This window comes from Podarcis muralis, chromosome 8 (assembly GCF_964188315.1).
Source record: "Podarcis muralis chromosome 8, rPodMur119.hap1.1, whole genome shotgun sequence".
NCBI lineage: Eukaryota > Metazoa > Chordata > Lepidosauria > Squamata > Lacertidae > Podarcis > Podarcis muralis.
This window is the reverse complement of record NC_135662.1, coordinates 87551083-87570051: the sequence shown is the minus strand read 5'-3', so window position 1 is coordinate 87570051 and position 18969 is coordinate 87551083. Positions and strand designations below refer to the sequence as shown.

The window sequence follows — 18969 nt, the reverse complement described above, 5'->3', positions numbered from 1 at the left end:
TCAAGAATGCCAAACAGGCCTTCTCTCTCCCACTGCCCAGCCTCCCCCATCATATGGTAAATATAAATACAGCAAGTCGCAGTAGTAGAGAAATCCACCTTATAGCAGCCTCCCCCTTATTTGTTATTTTTAGCCACTTCGTCTGACAACGCCCAACAACTAAGCAGGCTGAGAATAGTAAGGGGGAGAGAAGGATTATCAAGTACTAACAGTGAAAACACACGGCCATAATCACTTCCTCCACCAAGGAGGAATGGGTGTTCTCCATGTCTTTACAGCATCAGAAAACTTGCTTTTTCTCAAATGCCACGCTGAAACACTAAGCACTATCATGTACCACAATGAAATCAAATTATTCTTTCCTGAAATAGTTTCTTCCAGCATTTTTAAGCAAAAAAAGCGGGCTGTTATCATTTTAGGATGCTTCCAAAACAGATCTCGCCCCACCTCCCCTCATGCACACTTAAAATATACTGTATTGGCCCGAACATGAACCACACCTTGTTTTCCAAATTCCAACCATGAAAAGTTAAAGTGCGGCTTAAATTCACAACCTTACAAAAACTGGCTTTTACGATATCGCTGCTAAAACAGACATACGGTAAAACGGAACAGGTGTGAGTGCCTGTGGAATGTGAAGGGAGCGGCTTATATTCGGGAATTGTCTTTTTTTCTTTTTCCCCCTTGAATTTTAAAGGTGCGGCTTATATTCGGGCCAATATGGTATCAAGAATATTCAATATTGTCAAGGCTGTGGGAGAGGCCCACATCATCAGCAGGAAAAATGCTTCCCACAGCTGCAAGCAGTTCTGAGGAAAGGGCCATGGGTCAGCCATATTCATATATGGTGAAGGTTCCAGTCTTCGTCTCAGTGACAAAATACCTCAGGCAGTGGGACCTTGAAAGATGTCTGACCCAAGATCTCAGAGAGCTGCTGCCAGCTGAAGTGGACAATACTGGACAAGATGTATTAATTCCATAGGAGTAGCTTCAGGGCTTCATTTGCACGCAGTGCCAAGCCAACTATGACTTAGTGTGAACATGCAAGCATGCTGGTGCAATTAGTAAATCATGGCAGCCTTGCTTCTTCCCCACTTCTGCTGCCACCATGCTATGGAAGCTAAACCTTGGTTTGGTTTAGCATTACAGCCCAACTCAAGCTCATGGTTTGTCTCCCCCAAGCAAATCACAAGTCAATTTCGTTTAGCTCAGCAAGCTCTCTGGAAGTTCAAAAAGTCAAGTACCATTTCCTACCACAAACAGAAGCTTAGCAGAAGCCACAATGTATTGAAGACTCATTATACAAAGCTAACTATAAAACCAGCCAAAAAAAGAGGAAACTTTGTTCAGAATGCTGACCCTGAACCCCAATGCCAACTGTTCTAGCAATGAGGCTGTGGCCATCATCATGGAGAAATGACAGCTGTTATTTCCAAATGCATTTTTGAAAGAGGAACAAATATAGCTCTAATATGTCTGCCATTTTTCCTCTAGGGCATCTGACCTGCACTGGCCGCCAAGGCTGTCCTTAGCTGCCGAGTCAAGCAGACTTTGTCTTTATTTGATGAGACCTGACATTCAGCCCCAAATGTTATTAAAATGTTAGCTTGCTTCATATCATTAACACAGTTGTTCCTGAACGTATCTATTCCCTCCTTTCCATTAAAATAGCTAAAAATAGATGTTCAAAGACTAGGAAATTGCTCTCTCACTACAAGTCCTTTTTTTAAATACTGAACACCAAGAATATATTTGCCATGCCAATATTTTTGCCAAGGAAATGTTAAGGTGAATAACTCACTGATTTGAGTATGACTGAAAGCTCCGAAAGCTGAAACAATCCTAGGACAAGTTATCCAAAGGGTGTTTGGCATGTCTGCCTTTTCATATTCTTTTCTGCAGTGGATGAGATCTCTGCCCATTTCAGTACCTGCTCCTAGACTGCTGCAGCTTGAGGATATGCAGGCACTACAAATTTGCCCACTGAGAGTGAGATGCTGGTGATCTCCATGTGACCAATTAGGGGGTTAATAAATGAAAACCATAAGCCTCTTGTTCCTCAAATACAATTGTGAGCAATAACTTATTACACACATTAACATGGTTCACATTATCAATTCACAAGCGATGAAGAAACAGCACTGTGCAGTTAACCTCTGGCATCACTTCTGTTGAGACAATAAGGGAGCAATCCTTATTGGCATAAAGCAAGCAGGTGTAAGTTAAGTCTGCGCTGGGACAAAAGGCAGTATAAAACAGAAAATAAAAAATGCAATAAATGGCTGCCGTTTTACCAACCCCAAACTTACCTCTAATTCCTTAATTTTCTCTTCCGCTATTTTTTGTTTGTCTAAGAGTTGGCTATGAATTACTCCTTTGGACTGAAGGATAAACCTACAAAGTGTGAAAGAAAGAGAAAAGAATATGGCAGTATATTCAGCATTCATGAGTTGGTGCTGTAAATAACCAAATAAAATCTTAATGAAAAGGACACTGAATTCTACATTGACAGGCTTGTCTTCCATTCAGAGCATAAAGTCAGCTTGTCTTATGAACCTCTACTGGAAAAGGCTTCTGGATATTCTGTACAGCAGGACTGCCAGATGTTGCTGAACTACGTTTTCCATAATCCCTGATGATTATCCAGTGCTCCCTTGCCATTTGTAACACCATGAAAAACAACCGCTCCCTATTTTCCCCTCCAAGATTTTCCTCATAATTAGAGGCATTATGCAAGCCTCACCATGGGTACCCAACAGTCTACACCCTCCAGGCTTGATGCTGGCGATAGTAACCTCCTAAGATTTGCCTCTCTTCTTCTAGCTTCTCTCCTTGGGGATAGACCTTGGGGATAGCATAGAATCATAAAATCACAGGATTGTATCATTAGAAGGGACCTTCTGCAATGCAGGAATCTCAACCAAAGGATCAATGACAGAAAGTCCACAACCCCCCAAGATTCAACTGAATCATTTTTGGCTCTCTAGTACTGGTGCTGTTGCATATTTTGGTGGTTTATGACACTTTACTTTTATTGCTGGTTGTCTTATTGTGATGTCTGTTTTCCATATTTTAATGCTTTTATTTTAACACCATTTTACCAAGAGCTGCCAAGAACAGTGGGCTGACATCCACCGCATTCACACAGTTGAAACTAGAGACACCACCCCCCCTATTTGCGCTGGGGCTGCATTCTTTGCCCCCATGCGTGTCAGTGGAGCATGCATAAGCCCACCCATCCCCAATCCACCTTCTTCCGGGTCCAAAATTACCTGCACATCAGCAGTCATGCATCAATTAATTATGTAATAAACTGATTAGGACAAGATTGTCCTAGGAACCTTGTTGTACAACGCCCTAGAAATGTGATATGACCTGCCAGAAAGGATAACTATTGCTCAGCTTACTACTGATACACAGACACTGAAAGGTTGAGCAGACAGGTGCATACCTGCCTCTACTGTTGCCACCTTTTCCCACTGATCTTGCTCCTTTACCTTTACAGCAGTGGGGCATGCAGAAATTTGCCAGTTGAAGCTTTCCCCAGCATGAAGACACAGTGATAAGGGGGGGAAATCACCTGTTAAACTTATTGTAAAAGGTATAGGGGCAGGCAGTTTTTTTCCAGGAGATACCTGTTCTGAAGGTATGGAATGTAATTTGCCTTACATCTAATATTTCCATTAACTTGCCAGGGGGCAGGGCTGGTCTAGAGCTCCAACATATTATATTACTTAAGTAAACAGAAATAACCATACAGCTTCCAAATGGGACTTCTTGCATTGCTAGACACTTAACTAGAGGGTAGATTTATACCATTGTTCAATGTATTAAAAAATATTGTGGAGCACCTCTATAAAAGTGTTTGAAATAATATGGCATTGACAAAGGAAGAAAGGGTTTGGCTCTGAAACACTACCAGGGCAGGATTAGGGGGAAGGCAAACCTTATGAATATCCATTTATAAAGGGGTTCAATTTACACTTTACAGAACATGTTAAAAAAAATTTGAAAATTCAAGGCTAAAGCTGCATTTTAACAAGATACATCCCAGCATCAAAACAGAATTAATGCATCAAGACTTCCACTTCCTTTCTACCTTCGTTTCCAGCATCCTCTCATGCAACAAACACCAAACAAAAGCATAGTTTAGCCTTCGTAGGCTTGTTGCCTGTGCCAGGGCTTGTGCTGGCACACATCTTCTAACTGTGGCTAAGTGAGCCACAGAGGCCTGTAGGAGCATACAGCCCCTTCCCTTGCAGCACTTTGCCTCTAGCCCCTTTCTGTTCTCATGTGAATCCCACATCGCCTGCCTCCCATTTTTACATTTATTTCTGTAGTGTGTTAATTCATTAAATGTGTTAATTTATTTAGCATTTAAAAGTATTTAGTATGAAATCAACCCATAATACTCTTACATTTACATTTGTTTCTAATAATATGTATAGTTCAACATTTTCTTGTATCTTGGTAACACCAGCGCATGATAAAAACACTAAACCTTTCAATAAAAATATGACTGAAGAGGAATAGGTCTCACATGGTGTCCCTCTAGTTCAGTATGGTCTATGCCAGTGTTTCCCAACCTTGGGCCTCCAGCTGTTTTTGGACTACAACTCCCATCATCCCTAGCTAGCAAGACCACTGGTCAGGGATGATGGGCATTGTAGTTCAAAAACAGCTGGAGGCCCAAGGTTGGGAAACACTGGTCTATGCTGATGGGCAGCAGATCTCCATGATTGTTACCTGGAGATGGTGGCAACTGAACCTGGGACCTTCTGCATACAAGGCAGATGCTCTGCCATTAAGCGACAGCCCTTTCCCATTGGGGTGTCTATCTTCCTTCAGCCTAACTATCTCCCAAACCCTTAACGTTCAATAATCTAATGCAGGCATAGGCAAACTCAGCCCTCCAGATGTTTTGGGACTACAATTCCCATCATCCCTGCCCACTAGTCCTGTTAGCTAGGGATGATGGGAGTTGTAGTCCCAAAACATCTGGAGAGCCGAGTTTGCCTATGCCTGATCTAATGGCATACTCCGTTTATTTTCAATGATGACAAACCATTATGCAGATAGCTGTTAAAAGATACCATTTCTCTATCATCCAATACAACTAAATCTTTACCATAACCAAATAATGTAACTAATCAGTATGACAGTATTTCACCTCCAGTTACAGTTTCACTTTCTTTTAATATAGCTGCCCCAAAGGTTCTTTTAGGAGAGGACCAAAATATGATACATATCAATATTAATTGTCTTAAAACTCCATATTATTATTTGCTCCCCTTTTGATGCAATTATACATTTAATATTTTTTAATAAAAGTTTCCTTTCAAATTTATACTAATAGCTTGTTAAACAAATTGCCATAACCATTTCCTTATGTCTAGTGATACCTCATGTCTCAAATCTTTTTTCCATTTTATTTATAGGTGTTTGCTGAAATATTTTTATCAATGAGCATTCTGTATAACTTGCTCAATAGTTTTTGTGTATGAACATTCAACAAAAAACTTTCCAACTGTTATTCTCAGCAACGGCCATACTTCATCGCTAAACTATAGGCGATTTTTCTTGACTGCAAATATTTTGGGGAGATGAAGGGTTGTTGCATTTCACAACTGATTGCATAATATTTAAAAATAATCTCATTTTTAACAAGGGTTGAATATTGGGTGGATACTAATATTAACGGGGAATAACACTAAAAAGCACTCCTCCTTAAACAAGATTGGAAACTTCAGGCGGTTCCAGGCCCTTGTGGTGGCAACAATTGTCCATGTTGCGATGAGGGAAGAAACCCCAACAGGGCAGCATCACTAGGAGCTCTCCAAGGTGCTGTTCTGGATGCTGAACTTGCAAGCTTTGCAATTACCCCTGAGGTGGCAAATACAGTCCAATGTCTCTGTGCAGGCAGAACTTAAATCACCAGCATATATCCTCGCAGTTAGTTGATTTCAAGGTTGCCAAAAACAGTATCTTTCACCCAACGCAAGGCAGCTCACTAACAGGGCCTCCACTGGTAATCATAAGGCCTGTCAGTTGATAACAGAAGTGACCTTTGTGCTTCTGTTTGATTCTGAATCAGAGGCACAAGTGTGAGATGTGAGAGACCTGGCTTGGAAGCAATACAGTGGGCCAACCACTTACAAAATGGTTCAGTTCCAGGGGTCCATGCACAAAGGCAAAATCATGTAAAGCCACGAACCTCTGGAACCACCCCCTGCCCTGAACAACCATCCTTACCTGTCTGGGGCAGGCTTTGCCCTCAGCCTTGCTTACTGGGCTCTGGGAAGGTAACACAAGGACCCTGGCATGCTTCCAGAGACCTGAAACAACCTTCCCAGAGCCCAGTAAGTGCTTAAATGGGTTTCCCCCATTTATTTATTTATTTAGCAGTCATGTGCCTAAGGTCATGATTGCATAAGTAGATTACATTTGAGTTGTGGCCTCACTGTGCATATGAAAAGGATCTAAGTGTTTTAACTGACCATAAGTTGAATGAGTCAGCAGAACTATGTGGCTGCTTGATTAGCTAATGCAATCCAATGTGGTTAAAAGAGCTGGGTATGTTTAGCCCGGAGAAGAACATGATGGTCTTAAAATATCTGAAGGGCTGTCTCACAGAAGATGGAGCAGGCATGTTCTTCACTGTTTCCGTGACAGGACTAGAACCAGTAGGTGGAAGTTGCAAGAAAGAAGGTTTCAATTTAACACTAGGAGAAACATCCTCACACTAAGAGATAATCAACAATGAACCAGACTGCGTCAGGAAGTGGTGCGCTTTCCTTCCTTGGCTGTATTGAAGTAGAGACTGAAAAGCCATCTGTCAGGAATGCTGCGGGTGCATCCTTCATCGCTTTAGAAAAAGAATCCTGCATTGAGCAGGCATTGGAATAATGTCCTCCAAGGTTCCTTCTGTCACTATGATTCTATAACAAGCTCAAAACAACCCACAAATCCAACTCAATGGTGTAACATTGGAAAAGTGTCAATCACTTCTCCTATCTTGGCAGTTATCTTTCCACAATAGCTGACATTGATGTTGAAATCCAGCATCGCCTGCACTCTGGGACTGCAGCTTTCTCTCGGTTGAAATGTAGAATGTTTGAGGATCAGGACATTTGCAGGGAAACCAAAATGCTTGTTTACAAAGCTATTGTACTACCAACCTTACTGTATGCTTGTGAAACATGTAGAACAGCCTTTACCTTAACTTATTATTAATTATACAAAACTTATTAACTTATTAATAATTATACGAAACTTATTAATAATTATACGAAATACAAACATGGATGTCACAAGCTTCACAAAGGGTAGTAAATACACAGCTTCTTTTAAACTTCAGTTGCTTATTTTCAGTTATTACTCTTCAGTTTGGTGTTACAGGTTTCTAGACTAGTTGGTAAATGATCAGCTTCTTTAAGGTTATTTCACTTCAGTTTCTTAACTTAGTTGTTGCATGGATGTTACAGCTTAATACTTTGGTTCTTAAACAAGGTGGTACTTTCTGTCAGTCTTGCAACCTTTTATCAATCACAGTTTGAAATACTTCTAGCCGTATAACAGACGCAGGGGATCACCACACCCCTCTTAACTGGCTTGGGATTCTTCTCTGTCTAGAAGATCTCTCTCCTCCTGTATGACCCAAGTAGTCTGTATCCTCCTCACAGCTTCTACTTCTCCTGGCTCAAACTCAGCCCTCCAGTTAACTCCTGTCTGAATACTCTCCCAAGACACTAAACCAGGGGTAGGCAACCTAAGGCCCGGGGGCCGGATGCGGCCCAATTGCCTTCTCAATCCGGCCCGCGGACGGTCCGGGTATCAGCGTGTTTTTACATGAGTAGAATGTGTCCTTTTATTTAAAATGCATCTCTGGGTTATTTGTGAGGCATAGGAATTTGTTCGTCCCCCCCCCCCCAAATATAGTCCAGCCCACCACATGGTCTGAGGGACGGTGGACCGGCCCATGGCTGAAAAAGGTTGCTGACCCCTGCACTAAGCACTGTTTTCCAACCTAACCTCAGAGACTCCTTTCTCTAGCTGTAGATATTTCCCTCCGAGTGGATGTTAAACACACAGACCAGAACCAACTCCCAACTCCCTCCTGCACTCTCTTAAAGAATCTCTGAATCCTCTCTCAGAAACCACTCCTTTTAATTTCCCCTCAAAGTGCCGTCACCCCTCCCGCTAGCTGTCTTGGTAGCCAATCAGGGAGAGGCCCCAGCACTCTGGTGGAATTCTGAGGCTACGAGAATTAGACTCTCTAATTAGACTTAGAGAGTCTAAGAATTAATTAGAATTAGACTCTGGCCTGACTCAGCTGTCCATCACAATATGCATGGTGGTGATTCATCTAAAACCATCTTCTTGACAATATGCATACATATGCACCAGTCTTTCCCAAACCGGTGCTCTTCAGATGTTTTAGGCTACATCCCTGCCCACTGCCCACTGAGCTGCAACACAAAACATCTGGAGAGCACAAGATTGGGGAAGGCTGATACATATATACAATGGCTTGAATCCTAAATTAAGTAAACTTGAGAAAGTTCACAGTAATAAAATTTCTTACTCCTGCCTCTACTGCAACTACAACCCATCATAAAGATCTCTTTGGAAAGTCACGGGTGGTTCCTGGACAATGTGGGGTGGAATGCAGGCAGAGGGAAAGATCAGCCTAAATCGGGTGGACCTCCAACTATTTGTTGTCAATTCCTCACTCCCTCAGAAGTGTCCAATCCCACATTGTTCAGAAGGATCCACTAACCCTACAGAGATAATTTTTGAGGGTTAAATGTGGCTGCAGAGAAACAGGCAAAGACAGGAAACTTCCCTTCTGTGAATTTTTAAAAATTCAAGCCAATATCTATATAAAATAATGCATCCAAAATACAGGTTTTTAGGCATCCAGCCCTAAAAAGTATTGACAAGAACAATACTATTTATACAAAGAAAGCTAGCAGTGCATGGTGGGGAATGATGAATTGGTGCATACTATAAGCAACAAGTATCCATTGCTCAGAAGATAGTGCAGGCTTCTGGCATCTTGCCAGTACATTTTAATTCTGTGAGTTCATATTCTTTTGAAAGACTTGTTATGTAGCCTGATACACTCACCCACACCAATGTCTAGTTTTGCTGCTTAAGCTATTTGTGAACTGACGTCAACATTTTACTTTGAGAAGTATGATGAAAGTTCAAAATGCACAGTGGTCCTGTCTGAATCTTTGCAGATGTTTCCCTTTACACCATCTGAGCACACAGATAATTAAAAGAACTTGTCAGAATACTTATATTCCACACATTGCAAAGCTCATGGAATTTCTTATCTTAAAACTGAAATAAAAAACTTTTTCACTGGAACTGTTCAGTTATGGGGAGTCAGTCCTATACAGCGGTACCTCGGGTTACAAACGCTTCAGGTTACACACGCTTCAGGTTACAGACTCCGCTAACCCAGAAATAGTACCTTGGGTTAAGAACTTTGCTTCAGGATGAGAACAGAAATCATGCTCCGGCGGCGCGGCAGCAGCAGGAGGCCCCATTAGCTAAAGTGGTGCTTCAGGTTAAGAACGGACCTCCGGAACAAATTAAGTACTTAACCCGAGGTACCACTGTAATATGTTGTGCACAAGGCAGACTGTAAGACCTGCAGCTAGAATTCCAGTCATGGAACAAGGTTTACACAGGTGCTGCTTAAGCTCAGCCTCATTATCTGCACTGCTGCAAGATTAGTCATTGGGTTGCTGTACTGGTGCTCCACGGACACCAAAATGTTGCCACAGGGTAAGTGGGAAAGAGAGCAATGATCACCCCCAAATTCAGGAACACCACCCAGGAAAATTAAACTTGGCACATTTCTAGTTCACTGAAAGGTAGCAACTTGGGGTAGAAAATCCGAAACCCTCTATAAGACATAAAACAATTTCCCCACATTCTGAAACTCTATCAACTTCATTTTCACCAGACTTCACATCGGGAATTCTCTCCTTTTCCAATATTGCTGTTTATTGATTTGCAATAAGATTCTCAACTCTCCAAATCTGAGCATGTTGTTGTTTAGTCGTTTAGTCGTGTCCGACTCTTCGTGACCCCATGGACCAGAGCACGCCAGGCACCTCTGTCCTCCACTACCTCCCGCAGTTTGGTCAAACTCATGCTGGTAACCTCAAAAACACTATCCAACCATCTCTTCCTCTGTCGCCCCCTTCTCCTTGTGCCCTCCATCTTTCCCAGCATCAGTGTCTTCTCCAGGGAGTCTTCTCTTCTCATGAGGTGGCCAAAGTACTGGAGCCTCAGCTTCACGATCTGTCCTTCCAGTGAGCACTCAGGTCTGATTTCCTTAAGAATGGATGCATTTGATCTTCTTGCCGTCCATGGGACTCTCAAGAGTCTTCTCCAGCACCATAATTCAAAAGCATCAATTCTTCGGCGATCAGCCTTCTTTATGGTCCAGCTCTCACTTCCATACATCACTACTGGGAAAACCATGGCTTTAACTATACGGACCTTTGTTGGCAAGGTGACATCTCTACTTCTCAAGATGCTGTCTAGGCCTGTCATTGCCCTTCTCCCAAGAAGCAGGCGTCTTTTAATTTCGTGGCTGCTGTCACCATCTGCAGTGATCATGGAGCCCAAGAAAGTAAAATCTCTCACTGCCTCCATTTCTTCCCCTTCTATTTGCCAGGAGGTGATGGGACCAGTGGCCATGATCTTCGTTTTTTTGATATTGAGCTTCAGACCATATTTTGCGCTCTCCTCTTTCACCCTCATCAAAAGGTTCTTTACTTACCAATATATCAAAAAGGGACTCCAAAGGGATAACAGAAGCAGTTTTTAGAAACAAAAACAACCCACTTTTCACCCCAAATGAGAGAAGCAAAATTCCAAGTAATTCTATAATCATCCATTTAAGAGCCTAGCAAAATTGTTTCTATCACCAATTAAGTTACAATTCTCACCCCTAATTTCCACTAGACTATATCCAACTAACTCCAATTAGTAGACCCACTGAAATAAATTGATTAAAGTTTGCCATGTTTATTGATTTCAATGAGTCTACTCTGAGTAGGAGTTAGTTGGCTAGAACCCATTCTATCTATCAGACAGCTTGCTCTTGCACCTCCCTCCCCACATCCTCACCATTCCCACTACCACCAGTTCCCACTCTGCTGGGTTTAATGAACTACAGGCTCTCTCCAGGAATAGCACTGCACATAAAGCCAGTCTTATCATTATGGCAGGGAAATCGGGCACTAAGGTTCCAATTTGCAACTACACATCACATGGCTATTAGTCTGTTTTCAATGAAGATTTTATGACATCATTACATAAACAACACATTTATAAAGTTTAGAAATAGAGGTTATTTAAGATTTCCCTCATCAACATATCTGAAGTTTCCTAACATTCAATACTCAAGACTGTACTTCAGAGTGTGGCATAAGCACTTCCAATATACAAATGTTTAGCATATTTTTAATGCTGTGAAGAATTAATTCAGAATCTTCAGAACCTATGAAGACAAATCAAAGTTCTCTCTACTCATATCTCATATTTCAGCCACAGAACACTACATGTTAGTGAGAGTCCTTGCGCATCAGAAGCCTACGGCTGAAACTATATCATGTTTACCCTGGCAAGTATATTTTGGCAGATATAACCAGAGAGTCACACCAGTAAATGTTTCCACTCAGTTCTGATTTAAGTTTACCTGAGGCCTAAAATGTTTTCATTCAGTTTGGATTTAGTCTAATCAGGGTTAGGTAAACAGTGGCATTCCCCAACCTGGTTCAGCTGTGAAAATATGGCAAAACAGATTTTCAGAAGTGGTTGGAGCAGTATTAAAAGTACACAAAAGGTTTTCAGGGAGTTACTAGTAGCCAAGTCCTTCTGAAAGGGAACCAGTGAGACATTTACTTACATTCTTCCTACACCTTCATACATTCGGGTTTCATCAGCCAAAGTCATAATCTCTGTATCAGTAAGATGTGCGTGCTTTTTCGTCCTGTTCAGTTGCTCTATTTGCAGATCTGCCAGTTTCACTTTTTGCTGGGTATCAATGACCTTGGCTTGAAGTTCTGTAAAAGCCTGATATGGAAAGCAACAGCATAAATGCAGCTAGAGTTAGTAAAACTATCAATGACTGACTTCACACAGAGTTTCAGTGTAGTTGTAAAGTATACATGCAGTAAACCCAGCACGGATTTCTCAAAAACAGATCATGCTAGACAAATCCCATTTCTTTTTTGATAGAGTTACAAGCTTGGTGGATTAGGGGAATGCTATGGATGTAGTGTATCTCTCCTTCAGTAAGGCTTTTGACAAAGTCCCCCATTATTGCAGAAAAGCTAGTAAAATGTGGGCTGGATGAGGTAACTGTTAGGTGGATTTGCAGCTGTTTGACCAAACCCAAAAAGTGCTCACTATTGATTCCTCACCATCCGGGGGGGGGGGGGGGGAGTGACAACTGGGGTGCTGCAGAGTTCTGTGTCAGGCCAGTTGTTGTTCACCATCTTTATAAACGACTTGAAAAAAGGAATTGAGGGGATGTTTAACAAATCTGCAGATAACATCAAACTGGGAGGGGTAGCTAATGCTGCAAAAGATAGAATCAGGAATCAAGATAACCCTAACAGATTGGAGACCAAGGAGAATGTGGCAGATAGACTGGTGACTGGGAATGGCCTCCAAGACCATATAACACTGGTACTGAAAGACTTACATTGGCTCCCAGTACGTTTCCAAGCACAATTCAAAGTGTTGGTGCAGCCGTTTAAAGCCCTAAACAGCCTCGGCCTAGAAGGAGCATCTCCACCCCCATCATTCTGCCTGGACACTGAGATCCAGTGCCAAGGTCCTTCTGGCAGTTCCCTCATTGCAAGAGGTGAGGTTACAGGGAACCAGGAAGAGGGCCTTTTCAGTAGTTGCAACCACTCTGTGGAATGCTCTCCCATCAGATGTCAAGGAAATAAACAACTATCCAACTTTTAGAAGACATCTGAAGGCAGCCCTGTTTAGGGAAGTTTTTAATGTTTGATGTTTTATTGTGCTTTTAATATTCTGTTGGGAGCAGCCCAGAGTGCCTGGGGAAACCTAGCCTGATGGGCGAGGTATAAATAAATTATTATTGTTGTTGTTATTATTATTATTACCAAGATGATCAAGAGTCTGTAAACCAAGCCTTATGAGGTTGAGGGAGTTGGGTATGTTCAGCCTGAATAAGAGACTGAGAGGAGATATGTTAGCCATCATCAAATATCTCAAGGGCTGTCACATGGAAGATGGAGCAAGCTTGTTTTCTCCTGCTCTGGAGGGTAGGACCCGAACTAATGGCTTCAAGTTACAAGAAAGGAGATTCTGACTAAGCATAAGGGAAAACTTTCTGAAAGTAACAGCTGTTAGACAGTGCAACAGACTCCTTTGGGAGGTGGTGGACTCTCCTTCATTGTAGGTTTTAAGCAGCGGTTGGATGGTCTTCTGTCATGGATGCTTTAGTAGGGATATCTGCATTTCAGGGGGTTGGACTAGATGACCCTTGGGGTCTTTTCCAACTTTAAGATCAATGATTCTATGAACCTTTTACTAAGAAGCTGTGCCTACTATCTCCCCAGTTCACCTCTTATATCTCCTGACCAGATTCAGCCAACTATTGAATGGATAAAGAATTTGTCCCTGGCTGCAAGGACTGTCAAGAAAAGGAAGCAAAAGCTTCCAGCAGAGGAGAGGAACCATAAGCAATAATAATAATCGCAATTTAAAAATAACAGTAATAATAATACCCTGCCCATCTTGCTGGGTTGCCCCACTTGTTCCCATCTCTTGAAGATGACTAGGAGCTCAGGAGTGGGAGCATGCATGTGCAATAGGGAGTTGTTCTGCTCCCCTCTACTGTCCTATTGAATACCGCTACAGGAAATGCAGTTCTCAACAGAAAAGGGTTCCCCATCCCTACAGCCCTTCCAATTTCACCTGGTGCCACCACTGATTTTTTCCTGCCAACAATACTTATGTGATCTTATGTGATCTTCCCCAGCCATCAACACCTTTCCACACCTCCCTCTGTCTGCATTTTTGAATAACTTTCCTCTATGGCTTAGCAGCATTTATCATCAATCTGGTGTGCTCGATAGTCTGCCTTGGGACAGCAGATACCAGAGCTGCTTCAAAGCATCTGTTCTGGTAGCTATGCTCAGAGGACCAACCACATAGTGCACCACATAGTGTCTACTTGACACTCTATCTGGCATGCCATGGTCTGGCATCACAGGTCAAAATCAGTGGCAAGTACATGCTGTTGAATCACACAGAAAAAGTCTTGGAAAGCACGTATCAGGGTGGGGCCTGAGAAAAGAAATGAAGAATAAGTGACAGAATGAGCAATTGGGGCAATGCAGTGAAGTTTTAAAAACCGGGCATATATAAAGATGGGTGACAGCACAGTGAGATAAAGCAAATGTAAGACACAATGGATGGATGATGGATGGATGAAGCACATGCTTGTGTGTCTGAGAAAGAAAGGGTGGATAAATTGATTGGTCGATGAATGGGAGAAGCTGGGGAACAGAGAACAGGCAACCACTTTTGGCTTTGGCCCTGCCCACTCCCAGCTCCTTCCAATTCAGGTGTCCAGCTCTGAACCATTTTCCCTTGAGGGAATGTGTCCAACTTCAAAAAAGGCTGCCCACTCATGACTTACAACCTATGGATCAACAGTCAAAAACGTATCAGGTAACAGTATCAAATTAATCAACAGTAATATGATTACACTGAAAGTAAAAATAATTCTCCAAGAACTAAGCAGCTAGGGTATATGGCCTCTGCTACATCATCCCTCTGTAGCATTTCTGTTCCTCTCCAGTAAAACAGCTGGCCTGACTCATTCATTGACATTTGCTTAGCTAGCCAAGCATTCACCAAGCCGCCTCCCTTCATTCAACAAGCAGCGAAAGTTTGTCCTACACAGCAACAGTAGGTAGGGAGGAAGCGTAACACCATTTATTGCTGTGGAGGGTAAACTACTACAGAGCTGTTAATTGTTAACTATATGACCTATGAGTGAAAGTTCTCAGTGAACTGAGGACCTAACACCCCCCTCCCACTAAATGCATATTTAATATATCAGTTGTAATAGTAATAGACAGCACAATGGCAATGCTATCAATATATCGTCCAAAACCGCTTTGAAGTTCACATAACTGTTTCATAATGTATGACCTGGCAATATTTCACAAATTACAATGTGTGAGAAGGCTGGGCGATATCTGGTTTTCAACATCGCAATATATCACCAGCAAAACACTGCAATATATCACCAGCTAAACATCACAATGTCTGAAATAAGGATGGAATTATGCAGAGTGAACAGGGTAACGTACTGGCAATCGCTACTATTTAGGGGTCTAAACCAGCTAATTGATGATATTATTAATTACCACACGGCCACTTTCATCAGCAGGAGCCAATATGCATCCAAAATACATCACAATATATCAATATATCACAACAATAAGGATGGAACTAGGCAGAGGCGAACAGGCAACTGCTACTACTTAAGGGTCTAAAACTGATAAATGACAATATTATCAATTGCCACCCAGTCACTTTCATCAGCAGGCAAGCCAAAATGCATCCAAACAGGACTTTTGCCTCTGGGCTTAGCTAGCAAATGTGATGAGTCACAGTGAAGTCAAATAACTGGGGGCTGACAGCAGGCTTGCTGGGCAGCAGAAATGGCGGTGGCCTGGCGGTGGCCAAAACAGTGGTTGCTACAGTGGTGGGAGGTGGTGGCAGAAGCCACAGCAGCCTACAAGGCCATTTTGCGATGCCGGCAGGAGGAGGTGACAGAAGCAGTGGCCTGCAAGGCTATGTTATTGCGGCGACACCCTGGCAGCAGAGTCACAAGCAGTGATGGCATGTGAGGCCTCACCACGGTGATAGCAAGAGCAACAGCAGTCTGTGAGGCCTTTTTGTATTCACAGGAGCAGCAGCACCCTGTGAGGTCGTGTGGTGGCAGCAGCAGTGGCCTGAGAAGCCTCACCGCAATGAGGTGCCGGGGCAGGCTGTCCCCTCTTCTGCCACTGCCATCACAAAGCCATGCAGGCCGCCTCTGCAACACCACCTCGCAGGCTGCCACCACTTCTGCAACCACCTCCCACTGCTGTGGCGAGGTCTCACAACCCGCTGATTATTATGCCACTGTTGCCAGGCTGCTGCCACTTCTACCGCTACTTCCTGTTGCCACAGTGAAGCCTCACAGGCCACCACTGCTTGTGCTGCTGCAGCCGTGAGGACCTGCATGCTGCTACTGCTATCACCTCCCACAGCTGCAGCGAGCTCTTGCAGGCCGTGGCAAGGCCTGGCAGGCTGCTGCCACTTCTGTCACTGCCATGACGAGGCCTGCAAGGTTGCTGCAGTTTTTGCTGCTACCGCCACCAGGCTACCTCTGCTTTTGCCACTGCAAGGCCTTGCAGGCCACTGCTACTTCTGCTGCCAAAAGGCCTCTTAGGTTGCTGACACTTCTGCCACTGCCTCCTGTGGCAAGGCTTTGCAGGCTGCTGATTATTGTTCCACTGCTGCCAGGTACTGCTGCTTCTGCTGCCACGACATGGCCTCGCAGGCTGCCACTGCTTCTGCCACCGTCTCCCGCCACCACTGTGAGGCTTCACAGGCAGCCACTGCTTGTGCCACTGCCATAAGGCATGGAAATTAAGATGGGGCCCCTTTACTTTACTTCTGGTGCATGACAGAACAGGCCTTACCCTTAACCCTGACATTTTCAGTGTCTGTAATAAATTTATGAACAGGCTGGGACAAAAGTAAAAAGAAGAGAGAAAGTTTACCTTTTCTCTCCTAATGTGGGGCATGTAATGAAGCTGAGATACAGGGCAGCCAAATTAACATTTCTCTATGTAGTCTTTATTTCTGAACCTTTTTATAATGTTGACGGAAGAGGCGTGGCGACGCAATTGGTGGTGGTGGTGGCTATTGGCTTACATGATTTGAAAAGGAGCTTAGCCAAATTCATGGGAAACAGATCAAACTATTAACAATAACATGAAGAGAAGAAGAAAAGGCACCAGACACTTTTTGTCCCGAGTAGGTAGTAGGGAGTGTTGTAAATAAAATATGCCCTTATCCCTTATGGGGTATCCAAGAGCCCATATAGAGTCCTTACATAGGTTCCCTATTGGTAGGAGAAAATAACAGAGGCCAACCAGAGAATATTGAGAAGCAAAGCAGCTAGTAAGCTTGATCTTTATTGATCTGTTGCAACAGGGTACTCCCTCACCCGCAGGAGAGGAGGAGGACCCAAAAAAATGCTGTGCAAGGGCTTATAAAGACTTTTGAAATTCCCATTCTCTAGTCTAGATCAAGACCACCCCCAGAAACATTATGCATACATCACAGAAGGGGTGTAACCTAAGACCACCCCTCAGATACATCCCACCTACATCACAGAAATTTAAATGTTGTTTTTCTCCTGTCACAGTTTATCTCCTGTCTGACAAGTTACTTGATTGGATTTCCCGGGGAGCCTGGCCATTCTTTTGTAGTGGTAAAATACTTATTTTCTGGGCCAGGTCACAGGCTCACACCTTAATAACACATCTTAAATGTGTCCTTAAGACAGGATTTGTGAGGAAAGAGACAATGGGGAGACTTTTCCAGTTTGACTTTGCAGAGAAAACATTTGGTCAGTTTAGGAATCAAAATGGTTCCAGGTTGGTCTTCCTGTGTTGATCTATGTATGTGCAGTTATGAACATTACCATATATCTAAGACTATAAAATTCCTATCACAGGAGCAGGGATACAAGTCACGGGGTGGATATGTTTATTTGTATTGTTTTGGATCTATGAGGAAACCCCAATAAAAATATCCGGGGGGGGGGGGAGAAAACTATATAAGCCACGACGGTTACATGGTTCACAGACCCCCTCCCTGGGGATGAAGGGGGGGGGGGGTCTGAGGAGTGCCTTCCCGCCTCCACCCGGCTGAGAGAAAAGGGCGCCCGGGGCGAGAAGGGCTCTCCCAATGCTCCGCCTCAGCCTCTCTCCCCTTGGGAGGGAATGAAGACGGGGGCAGAGACTCCTCGGGGGGGGGGGGCGGCCCTGACTGCAACTCCCACCCTCCCCAGCCAGCAGAGCCAGAGGCCGAGGATGACGGGAGTTGTAGTCCACGAGGAGCATCCCTCAGAGACCCTCCCGCCCCGAGGTCTGAGAAGGGCGGGAGCGATGAGGAAAACCCCGACAGCCGCGTAGCCCAAAAAGGGCTGGCCGCCGACGAAGCGGCCTTGCCCGGCTCCGTCCCCGCCCGCCATCAGGTACCTTCTTCAGCTCCAGATCCACGGGCGCCGCCATCTTGCCTGCTCTTCGGTTTTTTTTCCTATCCCCGAAGACAGGGTTGCGCATGCGCACTGGGGGCGAGGCGTTGCTCTCCTTGCTTCGCTGCTGCTGCTGCTCCTGCTCGCGCGGATCAGCGCGCGCATGCGTGGTAGAAGGGAGGCGAAAGCGGACTTGGTTCGGGGCTGGGGATTATAGAGTTACTCAATTGTATACACTTAAATCGCAAAAACATGACGCGACTAACCAAAACTGGGTCACTAGGTGGGCAAAATACTATCCTGCTGGCCGCTTTCTGAGTAAGCGATAGACTTAAGCCTACAAGCGCGCGAGGGATAGTGAGCAGGGCTGTTCTGGGGATCCCCCACCTCCGTTGGTTCCCTGCAAAGGGATCCCGTGAAGTGATCTGCCTTTCTTTTGCTGCTGAAAGGATCACAATACAGTGGTGCTTGGCTGCCTTCGCTTAGCTAGGAAGATCCGGGGGGGGGGGCACTGGCCTCGGAGAAAGCACAAATCTCCTTTCACATCTTGCAGTTGCGTTGAGAAGGGTGGATGGGCGCGTGCATGGACGCAGGCTGACCCTCTAAATCAAGTAAATCATTAAAAATAAACT

The 18969-nt window shown here is 43.9% G+C and overlaps 1 protein-coding gene across 1 annotated transcript in view; it reads right to left on the bottom strand.

Annotated features, from left to right (window-relative positions):
* The window catches only part of PFDN1 (prefoldin subunit 1), a 28800-nt gene extending 10309 nt beyond the window's left edge, over positions 1-18491 (bottom strand). The window contains exons 1-3 of the mRNA XM_028738259.2: positions 18342-18491; positions 11936-12102; positions 2310-2394 (exon numbers count right to left, since the gene is read on the bottom strand). Coding sequence (XP_028594092.2) covers positions 2310-2394; positions 11936-12102; positions 18342-18425 — 336 coding nt within the window. The 5' untranslated portion in view covers positions 18426-18491. The remainder of the gene's footprint in view (positions 1-2309; positions 2395-11935; positions 12103-18341) is intronic.
* Between the last annotated feature and the right edge of the window lie 478 nt (positions 18492-18969).